The following is a 22,558-nucleotide window of genomic DNA, read 5'->3' as shown; positions in this document are numbered from 1 at the left end:
CTCCAGGCCTGGAGGGCCGGTCTCCTGCAACTTTTAGATGTATCTTTACTTCAACACACCTGAGTCCAGTAATGAGGTCATCAGCAGGATTCTGGAGAACCTGACTGCACTTAGGAGGTTCACCTATTGGATTCAAGTGTGTTGGACCAGGGTTGCAGGACACCGGCCCTCGAGGACCAGGATTGCTCATCCCTGTCCTAGTTGAATGAGGGGAGTCTGAAGTCTCGTTCCCAGTACTTCTGACCAACAGGATCCATAAAAACCTTAATAACTTTCATCATCGGGCAAAAAAATGGTTTCAAACTTTTACTGGGATGAGCTAAATTTAAAAATGTTTTACAAGCTCAGGCTGTGGTTGAACCAAGATTAATGTAAAAACTCTAGTAGGGGAGTGTTACGGCCCTGGGCCTTAAGGGCTGGGCTGCAGGTGTTGTTTTTGTCTGTCTTTGTGCTCCTCCCCTTTGCAGGTGTTTCTGATCCATTGATTTGGAGTATTTGAACCTGGCTGTCTCCACCTTCTGGGTCGCCTTCGGCGTCCAATCTGCCGCTTGACGCTTGTGGTGTTTTGTTGCCAGGCCTCAGCTCCCCTCGTTTGTCTTTGTTTTTGCACTTCAACACTTCCATATGCACTCGTACAACACATCCAAGCATTTGCATTTAACCACTGATACTGACATCCACAATCCATTGTTGTTTGTGTTAATAAATATTCCTTTTTATGCACTTTAACCACTTTATCCACTGCATGGTCTCCCACCATTAGGACGTCGACCAAGAGTGAGCCGACATCTAAACAACACCAGAAGGTCACATCACTGCTTTACAAAGTTTCTCTAGGATTCTCCTCATCACATAATGACCAACAAAACATGGAGAGTCACACCCACAACAACCCCAGCATGGTCCAGCACCATACTCTTAAGGGATTCAAACAAAACGTGGGCTAACTCCTCCACCAGAACAGTCATTTCACAACCAGGCTCAAATCACACTTTTTCCTTACACTGAACTTAAAGCTCAAACAAATCCGTTTGCTGCCCACCAGACAAACTAGTGACACTCATCATTAAAGACGGAGACGAGGTTAGACAAGACTTAGACACACCCCAACATCAAACAAATTTAAAATTTCTAAAAGTGCCGATCACATTTCGACGTGACACTCAAGGTAAGTTCATAACTGCTCCTAGCACATATCTCCAAGATGGTTTGAAGCATTAAAAGCTTCAACCTGATCCATGGTTTATAACAACAGACAAGTGACAACTTAATGCACAATAGAAACTCCAAAAGCGACCACCCGCAGTGTGTCCCCGCTAACTGCCTAGGGAAGAAGCTTACAAACTCAACCCTAGTCTTCGGGAGGCATAGCGATGGGTTTTTATGCTATTTAAAAACCAGTGGCAAGATAAAGGCGACCAGCAGGCTGTCACCCCCTCGAAACCATGGAATGGTGCCGAGCCGATGAAGGGAAAGGGGAAGAAGGAAGCTCTACTCACCGTTCCAGTGAAACCCCTGTTGGGAAACGCCGCTAAAACCTGCAAGGGGACACCTGCCCAGAATTTCTCACAAGTGCAGATTAAATACTTGACAATTACCTATATTGCTAAAATCAAATCCGTTTGATTTTAGGCTCGAAATAAGCAAATACACTCTGGTCCATTTTGTATAGAGTCACAAATGTCAATTTAAAATGTCATATACATACACATTTAAAGAGCGTTGGTGAAAACGTGTTTTTAACTCTTTGGTGCAGAAAACAGATTGAAAATGTATTTATTCACTGCATTTTAATGTCTGTCTGTGTAAGGTTGAGATGGAACTGCACATGAAAACGGCCCTTTACTCGACTAACAAACAAAAAAAAATACAATCAAGACTTTGTTACTTTGAATCCTTTACCTTAATACACGCTAACCGTTTACTCGCAACTTCAGCATAACTGAACTTGGACTACAAAATCACTGCAAGAAAAAAAACGGCAGACTCAATAAACATTGAGATTGTACGATTTAAACATGTTTATATGGAAAATATTTCATTCAAACCAAATTCATTTATGTTCAATATGTGATTTCAAACATGCCTGTCATTATTTGCTGTGTTTTAGTCTTAAATGTCTTATTTTCTGTTTTTATTGCTCTGGGATAATTTCCATTAGGTTCATAATGTTGACTAAAATTAAAATGACCAAGTCCACTCTGACCAACTGGGTCCAGATCCACCGCAAACATTTTATGTTTTTGTTTAGTTTTATTTAGTTACTTGAATAGTAAAGTCAAGATAAAAACAGAAACAGCTGGGTAGAAATATTTTTTATAGACAGAGATATTAAAAAGTCTACAGTCAGAACATTAAATCTGCAGTAGTTTGAGTCTGTATGACAGACACTTTATACACAAACTCACTTTTTAGACGTTTTAAAACCAGATTCAATTGGTCAGAAATTTTAAAAGCTTATTAAACTAATCAAATGATTTCTGATACACTTTAATGCATTTGAAAAATTGTTTTTAAAATGTGCTTATTTTGCATTCCAGTGTCAAAAAAAGAAAAACTACTTTTGTAGTCAACTACTGACTTTAAAAGATGTTTAGGCAGAAACATCAACGCAACTAGTTGGTAAGTTATCATGCTGCTGCTACATCTCAAATAATTGGAACATGGGGAAAAAATGATTATTTTTCTCATTTATTTCAGAGAGTTAAACATTTTAAGCATCTATTTTTGTAGTTTTGATGATTTTGGCTCACAGAAAACAAAAGTACAAAATTCAGAGCCTTGGGGAATTTTAAATATTACATAACACCAATAATAAAAAAATATTTTATAAGTAAAAACTTCTCAAACTCATAAATGGTGTTTTAGAAGATAATTTATCTTTTACGTTGCCTGTAATGGCGAAATTAATAGTAAATAATAAAGACTTTGTGGTATTCTTGTTTAGTAATGTAATTATATTAGTTGTGTTACCACCCCACGCCACTAGAGGCACTAGCCCAAAAAGATGCGACTAAGTAGCATATTTAGAAGTACACAGAAAGCTACCGAATTTGTCAGAAACTGTGAGCTGCGCTGAAGTAAATAAAAGAGAGAAGGTCAAATACATGCCCAGAGTGAAAATCCTTCCTAGAGATGAAGATATATCACAGATTTCAAACGAAAATAAAAACGGGAGGCAGCCGATACTATAGGAAATAGCGCCCTCTTCACTTCTGGAGTGCAATGGTCCCATTTCCAAATAAGGTATGTGACTGACAGTGGTCCGTTCCCGCCCCTTTCTGTTTGCTGCAGCGAGGTGTACTTGGTTTTTGACTTGCTGGAACTTCATGAAACTGGAAGTTTTAATGAATAGAACCGACTTTGACATGTTTCTGTTCAGTTCGAGCTGATTTTACTAGCAGTTTTTCTTCACATGGGCCACAGCTTTCAGGTAACTTCTCTTCCTGTGCTTCCATAACAGCCCTTCATTTTAAATGAGTTTCCCTGTGGACGTGGACGCCTCCTCTCTTGCTTTCCTGTTTAAAAATCATACAAAGAGGGTAAATAAAATCTCTAATTTTAACGATATTACTAGTTATTTTTTGCTTTTAAGTCAAAATTTATAAATTGTCCTGTGGCAAATGTATTGACTGACCCCATTAGGTAACAATTTTGGTGGTTTTATACTGAACTCCGACGGAAATGCCTTTTTTGTGGGGTGACGTAATCATTCAGGAATTACTGTAAAGCAAATTACATAATATCCAGCTCTTTATTCGGAACAATGGCGATTTAACTGTTTTATAAATATTATTTATATTAATACTGATATTTTGTTATTTGTATAGGATGAAGTAGTGTTACATTAGCTTGTTTTGTAAAGGAAAAAATCTGGTGGAATGTTACGCAATTAAACTCCACTACCCAGAATGCCTTTCGACGTCCAGCCTCTAACTGTAAAGCGACTGGCGTGAAACTCAAATCACGGGCGGGAGCTTGCCCTTTTAGTTTCAGCCTACTCCGCGCTCCGGCACATTTAAACGTTTTTCACCTTTTCAAAAATCGCTTTTTAAATTCCCTTTCATTTTTACTTCGGTTACATAAAAGCGAAGTTTTATCGGTCGTCCTTTTAGCGAAGTGAATAATTGCGACGAGTTTAAAAGTTAAACGGCAGCAACGAAACTCGCCGAGGGAGAAGTGAACTACCCAACAGGTCGGTTTAACTGTCGTTTTAAACAGTTTTACAAGTTCGCAGCCTGGGTTTCCGGGTGAGTAAAAGTGCTAATTTTTTTTAAACAAAATGTTAGAGTTGTTTATTTAAATCATTTTATAAAGTTTTCCCTGTATAGCCGGGTAATTTTTTTCCCTCCCACACGATGAATCAAACGTTACAGCAGCAACCCCCATCTTGTGTCTCAAAAAAAAAGCAGCTCCCAGAATACCAAAAATGCATCTAAAAACTCAAAAGGAACAAAAACAAACTTGACTAAATCACAATATATAATCCAAACGGTTTCTGGTAGCGATCCTCACTCTACCTTTTTAGCTCTGAACTTTAAGTTTGACCTGTAATTAGATATAATCCTTGGGAAACTTTCACTGATTTCACACTTTTTTTAATTAAATGATCACAACCACGAAATGTTATTGAATTATTTTAGATTATATTGTTTATATTATAGTTTGTATTATTATTATTAAACCTTAAGAAAAACGAGTCATGAAGAATGTTGAGTCATAGTAAAGCAGAAGCCAACAGATGACTAATTTCTGTCCTCCATTAGGTTGATTGCATTATTTAAAAATAAGGACATGTCATATTCTACACCAATTGTTTTATTTCTTCCATACTCCATTTATCTGTCCTGAGGGAATACATATTTTTTATTTGTTATAACAGTCTTAAAGTGTTCAGTCTTAAAGTATAGAATTTGATTTGATCATTTTTCAGGTTTTCTATGCAAAAAACAACATCAAATGAGAGGAAGCCCAAATTTAGCATATTCTTATTGTCTAAAATACAAATCAGAATTTATAAAAGATTTCCCGTCGATTTTATATTAAGACGATATTTCTGATTTTAAATCAAAAATTCAGAATCTTTTTTCGATCCGTTTTTCAGTTTCTGTTAGTAGATTAAATTTTCCTGACACCAAAAACAACAACAACGAAAAAGACAACAGCTTTACTTCAGAATTGGAAAGGCATTTTCAGCTCAAACAACCAAAATATCACAAAAACTGATGGAAAAATCTGAAAACATTTAGTCTAGAACACCAAGAAATGCTAAAATGGAAAAGTTGCAGGTTTTAAATAAGGGTGTAATTACAACTTACAAAAAAAGGATGTTTTTGTTTTCACAATTGGAGAAAAATGAATATATTTAAAAAAAAACCTGTATTCAGTTGTGTCCTCAGGTGCTGGTGCCCCACATGTTTTAGGTGTTTTCCAGGTTCAACACACTTGGCTGAAATTAACAAGTTAATTAAAGGCTCCTGCACATTTTAACCATTTGGAAACATGGTAGGAACCGGTCCTGTTGGACTGGGTTTCAACAGCCCTGCTGTCATCAGTGGAAAAAACTCCAGTCCAGGTTTTTTTATTTATTTAGACACAGACACACACCTGGAGTTTTTGTCAAAGTGAGACCTCTTGTTTTACAAACCAGCTTTCTTGCTCCACTTGGAATAAACTCTAACATTTTTGGCAGATTTTATCTTGTGATCATGTTATTTCTAGGTGTAATTGATCATTTAAACATTCGTCAGCTAATTTAGCAATCAGTTAATCAAACCAAAAAGGCAGTTTGTTGTAATCAGAACAGTAATTATAAGCCAAAACGGTGCATGTATATATATTTGTATATATACATTTCCATTTAAAATAAAAACACTTTTGTCTGCAAATGTGTTTTAGCCAAAACTCCTCAAGTGTAAAGTTTTAATAAGTTGAGATTTACTAAAGCTGTTTTGTTGTATCTGAGGCAATATGTTTTTTTTTCTTCTTTCAAAAAAAAAGAGGTTTTTTTTTGTTATTTGCATCTTGATATATTTCTATTATTGTGTAAATACGCGTAAGTAGTTGAATGAAAAATCTGTAGAGCGAGTGACATCAACTAACATGAATACTGACAAGCAGTTTCAAGTCCTCCCACCTGTTGTTACCTAGCAACGACCTGCTGAGTAACTTGAGAATGTGTTCTTGCATTATTACAATTGTATTACCGTATTTTCTGGATTACAGAGCGCACTTAACTATAAGCTGCACCAACAAAGTAAAAAAAAAAACCCAACAAAAACAACTAGAGACTTACATATATAAGCCGCTGATATCTCTGCTGCTCTCGGGTTTTCAAAGGACGCAGCCCTTTGGTTTATTAAGGACGCGTCCCTCTGCCTCCAACGCTGAACCATCGAGTCGCTCACGCCAAGCTTACGTCCAGCAGCTATCGCTCTGCACTGCTAGGCCGATAGCCTTTAACTTAAAAGCTGCACAATATGAACTTATTCGTGTGGTTTCCTTGATGAGGGGGTTGGAAGAAATTTCATTTCATCAACCACAATAACTTCTGGGACAAATTATCATCCAGAAAAATTAGGCCTAAAGTTGTCGCAGTAAATTTGTTATTGTGACAGGCCTGGCTGGATCCTGAACCGTTTCTGCTTTCCTCCGTAGCGTGAAGATGATTCTGAAAGGTCAGAAACGGAAACTGGAGCCGGAGGACAGGGAGGCGTCGGACCGGAGCAGCCCGACGTGGGAGAGCCAGCGGCAGTTCGTCTTCTCCGTGTCACTGAACAAGTACCAGCGCGGCCAGGAGCTGCCGGAGCCCAGCCTGCGCCGCTCGGTTCTGATCGCCAACACGCTGCGGCAGATCGCTCTAGAGAAACACGGTGAGTGGCCACGGGACTCTGCCTTAATGTCCGGAGAACCGGCGACTCCACCCACAAACCGCAGCCCATCAGAGGACGAGGACTGGGGCTCGGCAGAGTCCGACTTCTCCCTTTCAGCCGCCATTTCCTCCATCCTCACTGCGCTGGACTCCACCATTGACGGCGCCCCGCAGGCAGCTCTGCGGACGCCTCTCCGGTCCCTGGAGAACCTCCCAGAGAGTGCCGGCGACGTGGCGAAACCCGGCTACGTGAACGACGTCAATATGGAGGATCTGTTCCAGGAAGTAGACGCATCCCTGCTGGGGAGAGTCGGCTACCCGGCCGAAGAGGAGCTGGTCTGCTACCTGCCGCCGTTCTCCTCCGCCTCCTCCAACTTCAAGTGTTTGCCTTCATTCTCCTCCTTCAGTCCTCTCTCGTCCTCTTCCTCACCTGACTCCGCCTCCTTCTCTGGTCCTAATCAAAGCAGGGAAGCGTTTGAGCTGGAGCACCTGATGGAGATCTTGGTGGAGTCTTGACGACTTTCTCTAAAATAAAGAAAAACAAAAAAAAACTTCCATCCTAAGTTAGTGGACTGAATTCAGAAGAGAAGAAATGCTTATTTTTTTAAATGATCTACATTAACTCAAAAACTAGTACATTACGGGGTTTAGAAAGTCATAGGAATGCAAATGAAATGTAAAAACGGGGCAGGAGGAACTTCGGCAGCTTTTGGTTTAAAAATAAAACCGAGTCGCAGTAAAATGTTTGCAGAATGAGCAGTTTCCTCATTGCTAAGCAGTGAGTCGGATCATGAGCCAGTAAGCTGCAGTTTTACGTGTCTAAAATGGGAGCAGTACCGGGACCGGACCAGAAGATGGCGCCAGAAGTCGGTTCTGATCATGTGGCTGAAACACTAACATTACGGCTCAGATGTTCTGTGAAGAAGTCGGGAAGTTTTGTGTTTTGTTTTGGGAATATTTCAGCTGTTTTCCTAAACATGTCAGGCGTCTGTTACTTTCAGTTTGTGTAACAGTTAAACTTGAAGCTGTTTTCTGTCTTTTTAAACTTTAATTCAAAGAGCCATCGCAGCGCTGTTATTTAACACACTGCTTCCTCATTGGATGATCGGTCGGCGTTCAGCAGCAAAGTTTCAGCCATATTGGCTCCAAGAATCCCGGCGATGCCGACATGTTTTCATATGGTTTACTTTACATGTTTGCACTTTGTCAGTAATATGCATTTGCCTCAACCATGTTAGTATTTTTAATAGACAGTGACGAAACAAAAAGTCCTGTTTTTGTTCTTAAATGTTCTGTTATTGTTAGACATTTCATACTTATTTCATATTTAATTGTTGAGCATTGAACCCAGAGATAAATGGTTTGAAGAAACACGGAAACGTCTGGAGTTTTAGCTGTTCTGCAGACTATTTATAAACTGTTTTTGTTGCAAACAAAATGTTTTATTTAAAGTTGTATCGTATGGACAAATCACTAATGATGTATTAATGTACCACCTTATGTACTTTTATTTTATTTTGATGTACTTTACATTTTTTTTGCTTTTTTTAATTTATGTACTTTTATTGTTTCTCTCTTTAGTTTTACAAATATAGATGTTCTTACAATATCTGAGTGTAAATCGTGTGATCTTTAAACATTTAGCAGTTAGAAGCAACTTTGACGGGTATCTTATACCATTTTAAATGAGATTCTTCAACTACATTTTTATGACATTACATGATTATTGCTAGACTATTTTAAATTGATTTCATTGTAAGTGACCTCAGTAGTGCACGATTCTTTATTATATTATAAAGGATAAAATAAAAAACATTTTACTTTATATTTAAATTTTTCATGATCACGTAGCTTTTTGTATCATTTGCTGTTATCTAACATCTCTTGAAAAACCAATATTTTTAAAAAATGTTCTTATAAAAACTAACCTAAATTTATTGTAAATCACCAATACAAAGTGTAAGATTGGGATTAAAAAAAAAAAAAGCATAATTCTTATCTTGGGATGAATCTGAAGAGCCTCTGGCTAAAGAAGATCTTCATGCTAACAGCTACATTTCCAGGCAGCAAGGACAATCATAATCAGCTCTGCTAATCCACCTCATTTCCTTTTGCCACTTCTCTTTAACTTTCTATTTGTCTGTACTAAAGTAGCAGATGTTGGAGTAGGGGATACGATGCTGTAACACTGATGGATGGAAGAGGTGGTCTGAACTTTCTCCTCTGCATTAAACTGAGGTTTGGGGTCAAAGTTCAGGTGTAGTTTGAGCTTTTGAGATGCATCACAACTGTCCAAAAGTGAAAAAGCAAAGGCTAAAAACCTGGTAGCACCGCATCCAAAACTAGAAGTTATAATTATACAGACAGCAACAATTCAAACAATAAAGTCTAGAAAAAACGTATCAGAACTAAAAGTTGTTGCAACCACAAGCGGGACAATTCCAAAAAGACTAAATCCGCATTTATAAAACTGATTCTAGCTCAATTTTAAAATCCCATCTGAATGGGGAGTAGTTACCCTACGTTAGGCATATCAGACAGACATTAAGTCTCCATTTAGCCCTAAATTTGCCATACATCCTGGCATTTTTCATAAAGGTTTCCAATCATGTGTTTCAGTTTCCATGGCTCAAATTTGATAAGTTCCTCTATTACAGTTAAGGTTCAAAAGCTGGACAGTTCAAGCTCAGGGGTTCAGTGATTAAAATCTTGCTGTTGACAAGTTGTGGGTTAGATTGTTGCTTCCTCCTGCGCTGCAGCTGCTGAGGAATCTGCATGAATCAGGATGTTTGTGCAGAACAGCAGCGCATTTCCACAAAAATGACACGGTACCGCAGAGAGAAGAACCAGGGCGGGTGGTGAGCTTCACTTCCAGTTTAATAAAACAATCTTTGTTCTCCGACGGTCATGAGATGATGATGGCATGGAAATTAGTGGTTCTTGTGTTGGACCCAGTTTCACGGCTCAGTAATGCCACTCTGCAAAGCCACAAGGCTTTTAATCAAAGACCCTTTTCAATCCAAAGAGCCATTTTTATCCTCAGTGCAGCAAACATGCAACTTTTGATGAAGCTGGTCATTTTTAACCCTTTGATGCACAACATGGGTCAAAAATGACCCGCATTCATTTTCCATGTTATTTCATGCTGACTGAGTTTTTCTTTGCTCTGTCTTTCAAAATCAATTAATTTTATGATTGGATATTCCAAGTATTCTTTAAATATCTTGTTTTTAATTACCACAGATCATTAATTTATTTTTTTATTTCCTACTTTATGAACAAAAATAATTTTTATATTACTATACATGGGTCATCCAAGTGTGATTTAAAATTAAATGTCTTAATACTATAAAAAAAATAAAGTTTCAAGTAATTACTTTAGCAGTGAATGGGGCCAAACAGTTATTTATTTAATACTTGCAACACGTTTGTCATTTTATCACACATACACATAAATCCTGATAACAGATAACAGCTATTGAACTGAACTTTATCTGTGGTTGAACAACTGTAAACTGGTGAAATGTGACCAAACAAAATAAAACACAACTGAACACATTAGTAGAACACAAACTGCCATCTCAATTTTTGCATGCCTCACAAATGATCACTAATTTTTTGTGCTCCTTGCACACCGGCCTAGTGCACTGGGAACACTAGCTGCTGGCTTTTCTGTCTTTTGAAACTGGGCAGATCGCACACCTCTTCCTCTTCCTTTGGCCCTCCTGTCTGATGTCCTCTTGTAGCTGAATGGTGGCTGTGTCTTTTTTTAACCCACACCTTCCTATTGCCTCAATAATATGCTTCTGGAGTTTGGGTGTGCCCTCCAGGCGCCTCTTCATATGTGGCATGACGAGCTCTTTGCTCAGCTCCTTGATAAATAGTCGTCGTGCATTACTCGCACCACCCATATAATCAGGGTGTTGTGCACCCAAGTTGGTGTAGGCATTGAGTGTCATCCAGCATATTGTACCAGAGAACCATGGGCCACCTCCTTGTTCTCCGCAGACCTGTGTAGTTGCTAACCATTTGATCCATTGTGTCCACTCCTTTTGTTTTATTGTAGTACTGGATCACTTCTGGTTTCTTCTTCTGACTGCTGTTATCCACTGCTTTGTCATCATGCATGGTGCTCAGTAGGACAACAGCCTTTCCTTTCTTCTGCACATAGCTCACCATGGTCATGTTGCCATAGAATCCAAATTCCGAGCTATGAAGCTCCCATGATTTGGATGGCTTCATGATAGATGGTATGTCAGGCTTGTTCTGGCGAAGAGTCCCAACGATGGTCAGATTGTTCTTGAGGAGCTTGGTGAAACTGGTGAAAACTGGTGAAAAAGTTGTCCATTGTCCATGTAGAATTACAAAAGCTGTGCTTGTTCATAACTTAAGAAAGAAAAAATAAAAATGATGATTTGTGGTAAACAAAAACAAGATATTTACTGCATATCTGGAAAAGTAAATGATAAAATTAATTTATTTCAAAAGCATATCATAGAAACACTCAACCATACATGAAGTAACCTGGAAAATGAATGCGGGTCGTTTTTGACCCGTTTTGTGCATTAGAAGGGTAGTGATACAAAAAGGGTTTTTGTTCAAAAAGTAAGAAAGGAAAAATTTTATTAAGGATGTATGATGATCAAAAACAAGTTAATTGAGGAATACCTAGAATACTGAATGATGAAATTAATTTATTGCAAAGATATAGAAGATAAAAACTCAGCCGGGTCACTTTTGACCCATGTATTGCATCAAAGGGTTAAAGAGCTAATAGGGTCCAGGATCCTGTTCCTTCAACCTTTTGCATCTGGGATCTCATTCCTTTGGTCCTTTGGTTCCGGAATCTCGTTCCATCAGTTGGTCGCTTTTATTGCAGGGTCTCTTTCCGTCAGTCACATGAATCCAAGGTCTCGCTCTTTAGGTTTCTTCAGTCTTGTTCCATCGGTCGCTTTGGTCCAAGCTCCAGTTTCTTCGGTTGCTCGGTTCAAAAGTCTTTTGGTCGCTTGCAGCCGTCGCCTCGTTCTGTTAGTGGTTTTGGTCCAGGACCTGTTAGTCGTTTGGAATCCAACTTTTCACACAGAAGTCTTATTGTGTTCCCATTTTAATAACAGTATGAATGGTCAAGCAAAAATTACAAAAATAAAAAAATTGAGAATCAAGACCTGCAGTTTAAACATAACTTGTCGTAATCCCCTGCATCAGATTCAGAGGAATCGTCCGCCGTCCTGCAGAACCGTTCAATCGAGACAATAAAACATCAAATAATGTTAGTCTGATACTAAAACACGAGAAGGATCCTCATTTTCAAGTTAATTCATAAAATATCTAACAGACTAGACGGCAGGAGCAGACTTAAGGAAAAACTTATTTATTTAAATATGACTAAGGCACTGGCTAAATTGTTACAAAACAGTCATTATTTCAGCACTACAATTGCAACATCTGCATTAATTTCACTAATTAAAGTGCATTTCAAGTATTTCTTCAAACTGAATTACACAGAACCAGCCATGGATGAGTTCAGCCTCTTCATTCCCTGTATTGAAACCATTTGCTCCAGTTTTGAAAGAATCCCACAAACATGACGAATTACACCGCCAGGGGGCAGCAGACGACAGGACGCCTCTTTTACTGACGCAAACAGCGCCCCCTTTCGTTTTCTACCACTATGTACTGGGGCCATTGTTAAAAAAAAAAACAAAACTTGGACATTTGAATCTCAAAAGTAAAATTTGAACATTTCTGAGCTCAAGTTGATCTTTTGTTAGAATAACTCAAATTTTGAGATCTCAGAAAAATTTAAACTTTAGAAACTCAAATTTACAAATTTCTCAAAAAAATAGTTTCAAAATGAGTTCTCTCACAAATGTCCAAGTTTTTCTAAAAAAATTCAGAGATTAATCTCAAAATTTAATATTTTTTGGCAGAAATTCCCTCTCACCCCCATCCCAATACCCCAATATGTCGTCAGTTTTCTACTAAGCAACCGACCGACTTCACTGAAGATCTGATGCAGCAGTGACGTGTTAAGCAATCTGACATTCATTTAATAATAATCCACAAGTCAAACGGACGGCCATTAGTTTCAGAGAGCAGATCCGGATGTACGTTATGCTACATTCTGCTAAAATAAAAACGTTACTCATTAGTTCTGTATTAGAAATCCAAACATGTGACACAAAAACAAAAATGTACAAATGGACTAAAGTGAATTAGTTAAAAAGCTGTAGACCGACCAAAGTCTTGTGCCCATTTAGAGACTGTAAACATCAACACCAGTGTTTAAGACGTATAAACAGCTTCCTGTGCTTTTTACCAAGTTTTCTGTTCCAACTTTGGCTTTAACACTTTATATCCGCCAACAGGCTGAACCTTAAAGCTCATGTCAATTCCTCTGGAATGAAATTAAAACAAGAGTTCAGATTCAGCCCAGCGGCTCTCCAGAGGTAAATCCTTTCCCCCCCTGCCGGCGCCGGAGGCTCAGCCTTTGTTGATGGAGTTGTACGACGGTTGGGATCCCGGATCCAGAGGTTTGGTGGCGGCCTTGTCTTTCGGGCGAGGTGGAGTCGGGTCATTGCCGACGATGGGCTCTGTGTCGTCGGCCAGCAGAGACGCCTCGCAGCGCGGCAGCTGGAAGAACGTGGTCAGGCCGTGGACGTCGGCCATCTTGTGGAAGGTCCGCAGTAGGAGGTACATCATCATCAGACCAATGAACAGGTAGACTGGAAAAGCCAAAACAGAAAAAGTCTTCACATGGTGTCATGTTGGGATTATGTAAAACCTGAGAAAATCTGATATTACTGGCCAAAATATTTTGTTTAAAGGGCCAGTGTTGTGTTTTTATAGCAAAATAAGTTGCCTTGTGTATTTATAAAATATTTTATGTATTTTGATGTACATAAAATAATGTACATCAAATATGACTTAAGAAATTTGGCTTTGTAATTTCACGCCTTGAAATTGGGCCTCTGTCTCTTTAAGAAGCTCCTGCTCTTTCTGAAACTCCGCCTACAGGAAGTGACCCCAACATGGCTCCCATATTAACCCTTTAGCAACGTTCTTACCAGCGTTCCACTGAGAAGTAGCTCCTGTAATGAGCTCAGCAGTTCTACTATGCGTTTGCTAACTGCTGCTGGCTAGTCTGAAGGAGCCGAGTGGGGGAGGGTTGTCTTGTGAGGCAGAAGCTTGGAAACTGCAGCTCAGAGGAGGAGTTTTGTGCTCAAAGGCGGGGCTAGGGCCAACCAGGCATTTTGCACAGCTGAATGGTTGCCATGGAAATTAAAAGACTGCAAACACGTTAGCCAAACGCTAGCGGGAGAAATGGCTCGTGGTCTTTTACCAACGACAAAGGAGAAATCCTACAACCGCTAAAATCTGACACCACTCCATTTTCGTTTACATTCCATGAAGAAGTTGCGCTCCGTGTCTTCAGAGGATTTTGTGTCATTTCCTACAGTGGTTCTTGGTGCAGCGCCCCCGCAGGCCAGGAGGAGAACAGTTTATTCAAAGTATTTGGTTTGTTTGACTCGATGCAGAGTGAAAAAAACCCCACAGCATCTGAAAATGTAACAAATGTTGCAACTTTGGTCCCCAATCAAACTGAATTTTCCAGACTATCAGGTGGAAAAACAACGTGCAGTGGTCACACTTCCACTAATGCACAGGTGTCAAACTCCAGTCCTCAAGGGCCGCTGTCCTGCAGTTTTTAGATGAGCCACAGGTACAAAACGCTTGAATGAAATGGCTTAATTACCTCCTCCTTGTGTAGATCAGTTCTCCAGAGCCTTAATTACCTAATTATTCTATTCAGGTGTGGTGCAGCAGAAGCACATCTAAAAGTTGCAGGACAGCGGCCCTTGAGGACTGGAGTTTGACTCCCCTGCACTAATGCAACAATTTATTTGATTAGCACTTTAGAGAACTTTAAAAACATTTAGCACACTTCGCTTCTGAAATTAATTTATTCAGATGAAATCTAAAGTTTTAGTTGAATAAAGTTCCACATCTGTGTTGAGGTTTCGTTACCATCAGATAAGAGTCATTAAGTAGATGTTTATATTCATGCTCTTATTTTGAAGTGGGTGAAGGTTCTCCTTTTTTCTCCCCTCAACTTTTACAAAAACAAATTAACTCACAGAAGATACAAGTACAATACGCAGAGCGTTATAGAACATGGACAAGTTAAAACTAAATTGGTGCTAAATGGCTGCCATCTTTCAAGGGCTGATGTGTCATTTGAACTGGAGCTAGCATTAGCTTAGGCTAAATGCTGTTGGAACTAATGTTAATATAAAAAGTGCTTGAAGGTTTGAGCAACTAACTAGTAGTAGTTAAAAGGTTAACTAAAACATTTTTCATGCTCTTCAGAAATTAAGTGCATGTTTAAAAACTTTCTATTAAAATCTAGAATCTTAGGAAAACAAGCTAAACTCTTTTAAAAAATCTAAATTGGTCCCTTTTACTTGTTTTAAGCAGATTATCTACTTTTAAAACATTTTCTGGAAATAAACAGCATACATTTCCTGCTCTGATTATTTTCCTCCCTTAAACAAGAAAAGAGTTTTTCCTCCATCACATGACCACATTAAAGTGACTCTTCAGCAACTCTTCCTGGAAAACAGGGCAGGATTACACAGGCCTGCTGCCATTAAATTACTCAGAAACCGAAGAATCAATCTACTTTGTTTTAAAGGTTTGCAGAATTTGGGAAACTATACAGCAACTGATAAGTTTCAGGACTTTGACTGTTCAAACTCCACAACTCGCCCTAAAAATATTTACTCAGCAGCAAAACTCAAACAGCAGTTCAGGAGGTTTAAAATTCCTCCCAGATTGAAGCAAAATGTTGCAGAAATTCAGAATCTGCCAGAAATCAGGTCGTTTTGCAGATCAAATGATGTGAATGTGGAATAAATGGCAGGTAAATATATTTTAACTTCAGTGGCTAAAGGAAAACGTCACGGCCTCCAGAGCAGCAGGTCACATTCTGCACTTTCTAATCCTGTTCAAAGTTAATCTGGGTTCACTTATTCTGATGTTACGTAATCCCGCCTGTCTGCCGGAACCAACTGCGTGTGAAGCGCTCGGCTTCCTGCCAAAACATGACGGAGAAAAATGTTCCCCCCGAGCAGCTGATGCAGGAAAACTCAAAAAGGTTCAGATGAAGTTCGAAGAGTTTGAGGTGAAAAGCTTCACACAGAAAAGACCCGACAGCAAAAACTGGTGGATTCATTTCCCAAAGAAATACTTTCTACAGAACAAGCCTGGTTCTGCAACCTACAGTGAAAAGAGAAAAATAGAGATGCTTTAATCGTACGACGTTTTTCCCCTTCAACTATACTGAATTTTAATTTTTATGTTGGTTTTTTTTTTAAACCGTCATACAACTTTATTTTCACGACTTTCTGGAAATTTTGCGACTGTTTCGCCGACGTCACGCTGTGCTTCTGTCAAACGATGATTCCTCTACAATTTCTCTCATATTATTACATTTTCTTATTGTCGTACTTTTTAACTTTGGCATCCAACTTTATTTTCACACTTTATCCTCAAAACCGTCATTTTTCTCACAACATTGTGACCGTTACGCCAGCGATGCGACTTTCTGTCGTACGACTATTATGACTCGATTCTTCTACGACTTTTTTTCCTCACAATGATTTTTGTAATAATTTTTTCCTTAGCCTGGCCTGAATACTCTGTCGTATAAAAACCCATCAACACCTAAACAGAAAACCTGTCTTTTGTCATACGATTAGTTTTCTTTGGCATCATGAAAGAAAAACTGATTCTAAAGTTTTTCAACTATTCTTTAGAGTTAAAAAATAAGTTTACATTTTTTAAGAAAGGCACATAAAACTGCATCAAGTTAACCTTTTCTTAAAATAGAGGAAAAAATCCAAACTGCTTAATTTTAAACGGCTTCTAATGAAAACACAAAATGTTTACAAAGAGAAATGAAGTAACGTCAGGGGAAGTTGTAGGGAGAGCAACCGTCAGATTAAAGTTTCATTAAAGAGGAAGTGGCCGTCTAACCCTGATGTGCTGCTGAGGAAAAGGAGAAGCAGAGAGGCGCCACTTCTCACCTCTGAGGTAAAAATGAAGGCCATCTGCTCGGCTGCAACAGTCAGCTTCACACCGAAGAACAAAGCAATAAACACCTGCTAAACATAGCCTTCAGTCATTAAGATGAAACGCCAACATCCAGGACTCGCTCTGGGGATTTTCCACCAAACTGGTGATAAACTGGAGCTTTCGGGTAAAAAAAAAAATAAAACTGCTGGCTGGGCAAAAACAGGAGCTGGAGAGCAGCTCCAGTCTAACAGATCAACAAAATCCTCAATAAACTCAAACTTCATGTCTCCAGATGAAGTTTACATGAGCAGAGGTTATTAGCAGAAAGGTAACGCAACAACTGGGCGTGAACATTTATGACCATTTTCACAATAAAATCCAATTAATGTTTAGAAAACAAACTAAACCGTCTGGATTGATGTTTGTATCATTTTCTCCTACATTTGTTCAATTACAGCGTCATTAAACTTTACAGTGGGCTGTTCAACATTCACCACCTTATTCCCAGGTGGGTTACTATGGAAACCATTTAAAATTTTAAATTGAGCTACACCACTAGTATTTTCATATTTTTCACCGGGTTTTAAGCCGTTTGTTTTGTCTGCCACCAGATCTTTGTTGAACCTGAGCTCAGTAAACACCATGATGATGAGGCAGCGCCTCCTAACCAAACAGTCTGCAGTTTGAAACGGGAACTTCATCCTGCAAAAACAAAAACTCACCAAGTAATATTGGTTTGTTTGTTTTTTTAAGTGTACTAAGAAGTGTAAATGTCTTAGTACACCTGAAATAAGACAGAAGTAATTTACAAGTAACTTTTAAGCAGGAAATAAGAGTTTGTTTGTAGTCAATAAATCCTCAATACAAAAAGAAAAAGCTCCAGTTCCGCTAGTAGATGATTTCACTTGCAACCAGACATTTTTCCATGTTATAAGTGAAATAATCTGCCGTGGGACTAAACTGGGTTGCTAGGCAACGGCCTTAAAACAAGTGATTTATGTTGCTGAAAAGTTACTCATCAGTTAGCTTTGTTTTAACTCAGCTGTACTAAGGTATTTGCACTAGAAATAAGACCAAAAATAGTTGGTAATATTTTGTGTTTCTGCATAAAAGCAAACATGAGATTATTTTATTGCTAAAGTTACAAACTGCTGATGGGACAGTTGAACTCACCCATGACGGCCACCTGGTACAGCGCTCTGTAAGGCTGGCCGGGCCGCGCCGCCGGGACGAAGTCCCCCAGCCCGATGGTGCACAGCGATATGAAGCAGAAGTAGACGCTGTCCAGGAACGTCCAGGACGCCTCCAGCGCGCTGAACACGGCGGCCGGCGCCAGGAGGCAGCACAGCACCACCGCCGCCAGGAGCAGCAGGAAGTGGACGACGGTGGCCGGCCGCGGCTTGAGGCCGGAGCGCTGCAGGAGGCCGACCGGGGCGAGGACCAGAGGCTGCATGATCCTCTGGACGCAGGCGGTCAGCACCAGCATGGTGAAGGGAACGCCTAGCAACGCGTAGACGATGGAGAACGCTTTCCCAGCGTCAGACAGGGGGGTGGGGTGGCCGTAACCTGCAAGGACACCAACCAGAGCCGCTGCTTACATTTACTGGAGTAACTTTTGAATACTCCTACTTTTAGGAGTATTTTTACAACATTGTACTTTCAGAAATTTTATCATGAAGCATCATTAGTCCTGAATTTCTAAATTCTCCAATTCAGAAATTTTCTAGTGGTCTAAAGTTACTAAATGCTCCAAAACAGTTTTCTGCACCAAAACCGGATTCTTCAGGTCACAAAGTCTCGACTGGATTATTAGAACGAGGTAATTAGATGCTAGCTGAGGTGGCTACGCTAAACAGCTAATGCGCTAATTTTTCCATTTAGCTTTTTTTGGCTAATTTTGAAGACGTTTAGCATATCTACTTTCCCCTGAAAGTCAGGTAAATGTAACTAGTTTCTACCAGAGTAAGGTAGTAACTAGTTACATTTACTTGAGTAATGTTTTTGAAATTATGTACTTTTAGGAGTATTTTAATACGCTGCACTTTGGGTAATTACATTATGAACCATTTCCATTCCTACATCAGTAAAGTTTCTGATTTTCTACCCACTGAATGGAAAAAAAACCCCAAAAACATGTTTTAACCAAAAATTCACTAAGAAAGGGTAGCCACTGAAAAGTAAGAAATACCCAATTGTATTGTATAAACAATAAAAAATTTGTATCGTCTATAAGTTGGATATGAACGAGGCGAGAGCTAGCTCCAAACTAGTGGCTTGTTATTGCTGTCATAGCAACTGCCTACCAAGATGGCCGTCATTTACAAAGTTCCCAGAAGTTTGACGTCACGTGATAATTATGCATTTCAAAGTCAGGATTAGAGCTCAGACCTCCAGCTGTTCTGCAGGTCAGAGGTCGTTTCCTTGCGCGTAGCGTGTGAATGACGGTAAAGCTGCAGAGTCGCTTTTAGCTGCACATCTCTCACTTTAGTGCAAACTGGTTGCACGTTTCTCCTGCCGCTGGTTCGTCTGCAGCTCTACATCCAGAGTCCATGGCGACCAGCAGAAACATGAGAACCGTAACGGCAAAACAAAAATCACGCGGCCGCCGTCTGATCGCTGCGTGTTGCCATGACTCTGCTTTTGTTCTCGTCTTCATTTAAAACGCATAAGAAGAAAACGTAGAACACCAACTGGGCAAACAAAGATCACCTCTGTTCTGTGTCAGGCATGAATTTGCATTTCCTCAGTGAGCATGTGAGCGTTTTACAGCAGCATGTCTGTGACAGCGACTATCTCAGCAGCAGTTGACCAAGATATCGCTGTGTTTTGCAACGAAGAGAGCAAAACATGCAGCGGCGTCACAGACTTCCTTCAAAAACACAAGAAGCTGAAACAGGAATTTTTATGAGTAATGAGATGTTTCAGCTTCCATCCAGCAGATGATTCAATATTTCACACGCAGATACAAGAACTGAACCTGTAGACGTTCCCAAGGTTTTGCTTTTTGTAAGAAAAATGTTAACTGCTGTAAAGTTGTTTTTTTAAGTCATTTAAAAATGAAAAAAAATTAAGTGAGCCACTGAAAAATGTTTTAAAAATTAAACAAAGCTAAAAAAAAAAAATTCTGCTACTGAAAGAAGAAAAAATTCCAAAAGTTAAAAACTAAAGTCATTAAAAAAAAAAAAAATAAGTTAGACACTGAAAATCTGAATAAAAGAAAACTTAAACAGAAGCTAAAAAAAAAAAAGTCAGCCACTGAAAAATAAAAAAATTCAAAAATGTAAAAAAAATAAAAAATTAGCCAGTGAAAATTTTCATTAAACGTTAAACAGAAACTAAAAATGTAAGTGATAAAGAAAATGTAGGAGATGATAGATAATCAGTTTTTTTGGGTCTCTTATCCAGTTTCACTCCACGTCATGAGACAAACTGGAATAAAACTTAAACTGCTGCGGTGCCAGTTACCCAGCAAGTTGTTGCTAGGCAACTACAGTGAGAGTCAATTCACCCACTTAGCTCTGAGGTTCTGGTTCTGTGGGGTTTGGATCATGCTATAAAAGGTACAAAACAACTTTTATGCGTTTATTTAACCAGACGGAGATATTCCAGCCACTAGACGTTACATGTTAGGTAGAATTATTAGTTTTTTTCCATAGATTAACACTGAAATATTCAGAGGTGAATCACTGAATCTTTACCCTCCAGTTTTTCTGCAGTTAGAGATAAATTTCCATCAGGTTATTTTCAGAAACACTATGAAACTTTCATTTCAGGGTTTGTGGGGTTTTGCTGCTGAAACTTGTTTCTAAATCGTTTACAAAGGGGGGGTCGCTTTCCATCCTGGCAGTACAGAAGCAAAAATATCAAACTATTCTGCAGCCCATCTTATCAGCAGCTGCCTCAACTTCCTGTGGAAACAGGAAGTGCATTGAAAACCAGGTCTAAAAGTCCTGAAACACAATGATGACGCCAGCGGTTTCTTTTTACTCGTTTTCTAAATTCATTGTGTTCAGGAAACTCTTAAAACTACATGAGATTATATTTAACACCATGAGCTTAATGAACCAAATTAAAGCTGCAGGAGAGCAAAGAGCAGCAATTCGAGTTCAGTTCAAAGTTTCAGTTATGAAGTGAACGTATAAACCAAAACTACAATTTAAAACCAGATGCTTGTCTGTAACGTAAAAATATATTTCAGAGTGTAATATTTGTCTGTCTCAGTGGGAAACTGAAAGCAGCACAGACACTAAAAACAATAAATATAAAGTTAGATGAAGTATATTAATCCTCCTACCAACAGCATAATCCACTTTTTCTGCACTCTAAAAAAGCCACCTCTTAAATTAGACATTTATTTTCTAAATTGGAGCTAAATTGCCCCAATTATGACAATAAACTTGATGAAATACTGAAATTAAACACTAAAAAAAAAGAAGCCAGTAATGCCTTAAATTGGTACCAAGTTGACATATTTAGGTCAAACAATTATGGGAGTTAAAAAAAACCAAAAACTTTGGTCTCTGTTACACCAAATATCAGGTCTGTCTTGGTTCCAGTGTTCACAAATCAAGGTTGAAAAACTTTACATAAGATTACGCAGCTGCATTTCGTTATAAGTATCCAGGACACGTTATTAATTTAATGTTTATCTAAGTAAACATGTTAAGTTTATAAAAGTTGTCATGTTAAACTTAATTTGACAGATTTTAACAAACTAACTCATTATTTTACGTTGGAGCTCCATTTTCTTGTCAGTGAACACAATTTGATACTTTTAGGAATCTTAATTCAGGTCATTTAATTGTATTTAAGTTAAAATAACGAGTATTTCCTCCCTGTTTGTTTGGCTTGCCTCGTGCGTAAAACCCGCAAAGTTTCGCGGACTCACCTACAGTGGTGACCAGAGTGTTTGCGAAGAACATGGAGGACGCCAGGTCCCAGTTGGACCTGCCGGAGGAGTTCCTGAGGACGGACACGCCGTGCTTGTTGGCGGCCAGGACTCTGCTGAGGAACAGCTCCAGGGTCGCGGCGCTGACGCAGCTCTGGTTCAGAAAGGCTTCCTTCAGCCGCTGCGTGTCCCGGCGCAGCTCGTCCTCCGCCGGCCGCTCGATACTGGAGAAAACCAGCGCCCCGAACAGCAGGTAGATGATGTAGAAGAGCACGAAGCCGCAGAGCAGCAGCCACGACTTACTGGCGGAGGGCATGGCGGCGCGTCGGCGGATCCGCTCGGACTGCTTCCCGTCTGCGCCGCGCGGAGATTGAAACCTTCAGGGGGCCGACCTGATTGGTCCAACACCGCCCACCGGCGGAGAGGGGGCGGGGCCAGCATGGCGGCTTCACAGGTGCGTCCTGATGGCGACTACCTACCGACAGTTAGGAAAGTGAAAAAATGAAATAGCAAATTATGACAGAGTATTATGGTCATTACAGAGAGAAACATAAAAAGAGGAGGAAATTTCTGCCAAAAAAGTAAAACATTTTGAGATTTCTAAGTTTGTTTAAAATTTGCCAGAAAAATACTTTTTTTAAAGAATAATCTAATCTAATAATCAATAATAAAAAAAAGTGAAACATTTCTAGAGTTGAAAAGTTGAAAAATTGTTAGAAAAA

The 22,558-nt window shown here is 39.2% G+C and overlaps 2 protein-coding genes and 1 long non-coding RNA gene across 5 annotated transcripts; 2 read left to right on the top strand and 1 right to left on the bottom strand.

The window, feature by feature from the left end:
• The first annotated feature begins 3,267 nt into the window (after positions 1–3,267).
• On the top strand, positions 3,268–7,431 carry sertad3 (SERTA domain containing 3). 3 transcript variants are annotated; one of them, XM_027999533.1, is made up of 2 exons: positions 3,268–3,433; positions 6,658–7,431. In XM_027999533.1, exon 2 carries the CDS (start codon positions 6,665–6,667, stop codon positions 7,385–7,387), a length of 723 nt encoding a protein of 240 aa, XP_027855334.1. In that variant the 5' UTR covers positions 3,268–3,433; positions 6,658–6,664; the 3' UTR covers positions 7,388–7,431. The 3 variants fall into 3 exon arrangements, with proteins under 3 accessions (XP_027855334.1, XP_027855335.1, XP_027855333.1); XM_027999534.1 differs by lacking the exon at positions 3,268–3,433 and adding an exon at positions 3,932–4,195; XM_027999532.1 differs by lacking the exon at positions 3,268–3,433 and adding an exon at positions 3,935–4,250.
• A 4,205-nt stretch (positions 7,432–11,636) lies between these two features.
• LOC114133551 (uncharacterized) lies at positions 11,637–13,052 on the top strand. The gene is made up of 2 exons (XR_003593206.1): positions 11,637–12,599; positions 12,643–13,052. It is a non-coding gene; the product is annotated as an uncharacterized LOC114133551 (long non-coding RNA).
• kcnk6 (potassium channel, subfamily K, member 6) lies at positions 12,965–22,185 on the bottom strand. Its single transcript, XM_027999521.1, has 3 exons — positions 21,837–22,185; positions 18,122–18,514; positions 12,965–13,596 (listed from the first exon to the last, which is right to left on the bottom strand). Exons 1-3 carry the CDS (start codon positions 22,150–22,152, stop codon positions 13,355–13,357), a joined length of 951 nt encoding a protein of 316 aa, XP_027855322.1. The 5' UTR covers positions 22,153–22,185; the 3' UTR covers positions 12,965–13,354.
• Between the last annotated feature and the right edge of the window lie 373 nt (positions 22,186–22,558).

The sequence above is a fragment of the Xiphophorus couchianus genome, chromosome 18 (assembly GCF_001444195.1).
Source record: "Xiphophorus couchianus chromosome 18, X_couchianus-1.0, whole genome shotgun sequence".
Lineage (NCBI taxonomy): Eukaryota > Metazoa > Chordata > Actinopteri > Cyprinodontiformes > Poeciliidae > Xiphophorus > Xiphophorus couchianus.
The sequence above is the reverse complement of the archived record's forward strand: the minus strand, read 5'-3'. Positions and strand labels throughout refer to the sequence as shown.

Coding starts and splice junctions, on each gene's coding strand:
- sertad3 (XM_027999533.1), top strand. CDS start 6,665: ATGATTCTGAAAGGTCAGAAACGGAAACTGGAGCCGGAGGACAGGGAG.
- kcnk6 (XM_027999521.1), bottom strand. CDS start 22,152: ATGCCCTCCGCCAGTAAGTCGTGGCTGCTGCTCTGCGGCTTCGTGCTC. Junction 18,515..21,836: donor CACTCTGGTCACCACTGTAG/GTGAGTCCGCGA, acceptor GTGTCCTTGCAG/GTTACGGCCACCCCACCCCC. Junction 13,597..18,121: donor GTACCAGGTGGCCGTCATGG/GTGAGTTCAACT, acceptor TGGCTTTTCCAG/TCTACCTGTTCATTGGTCTG.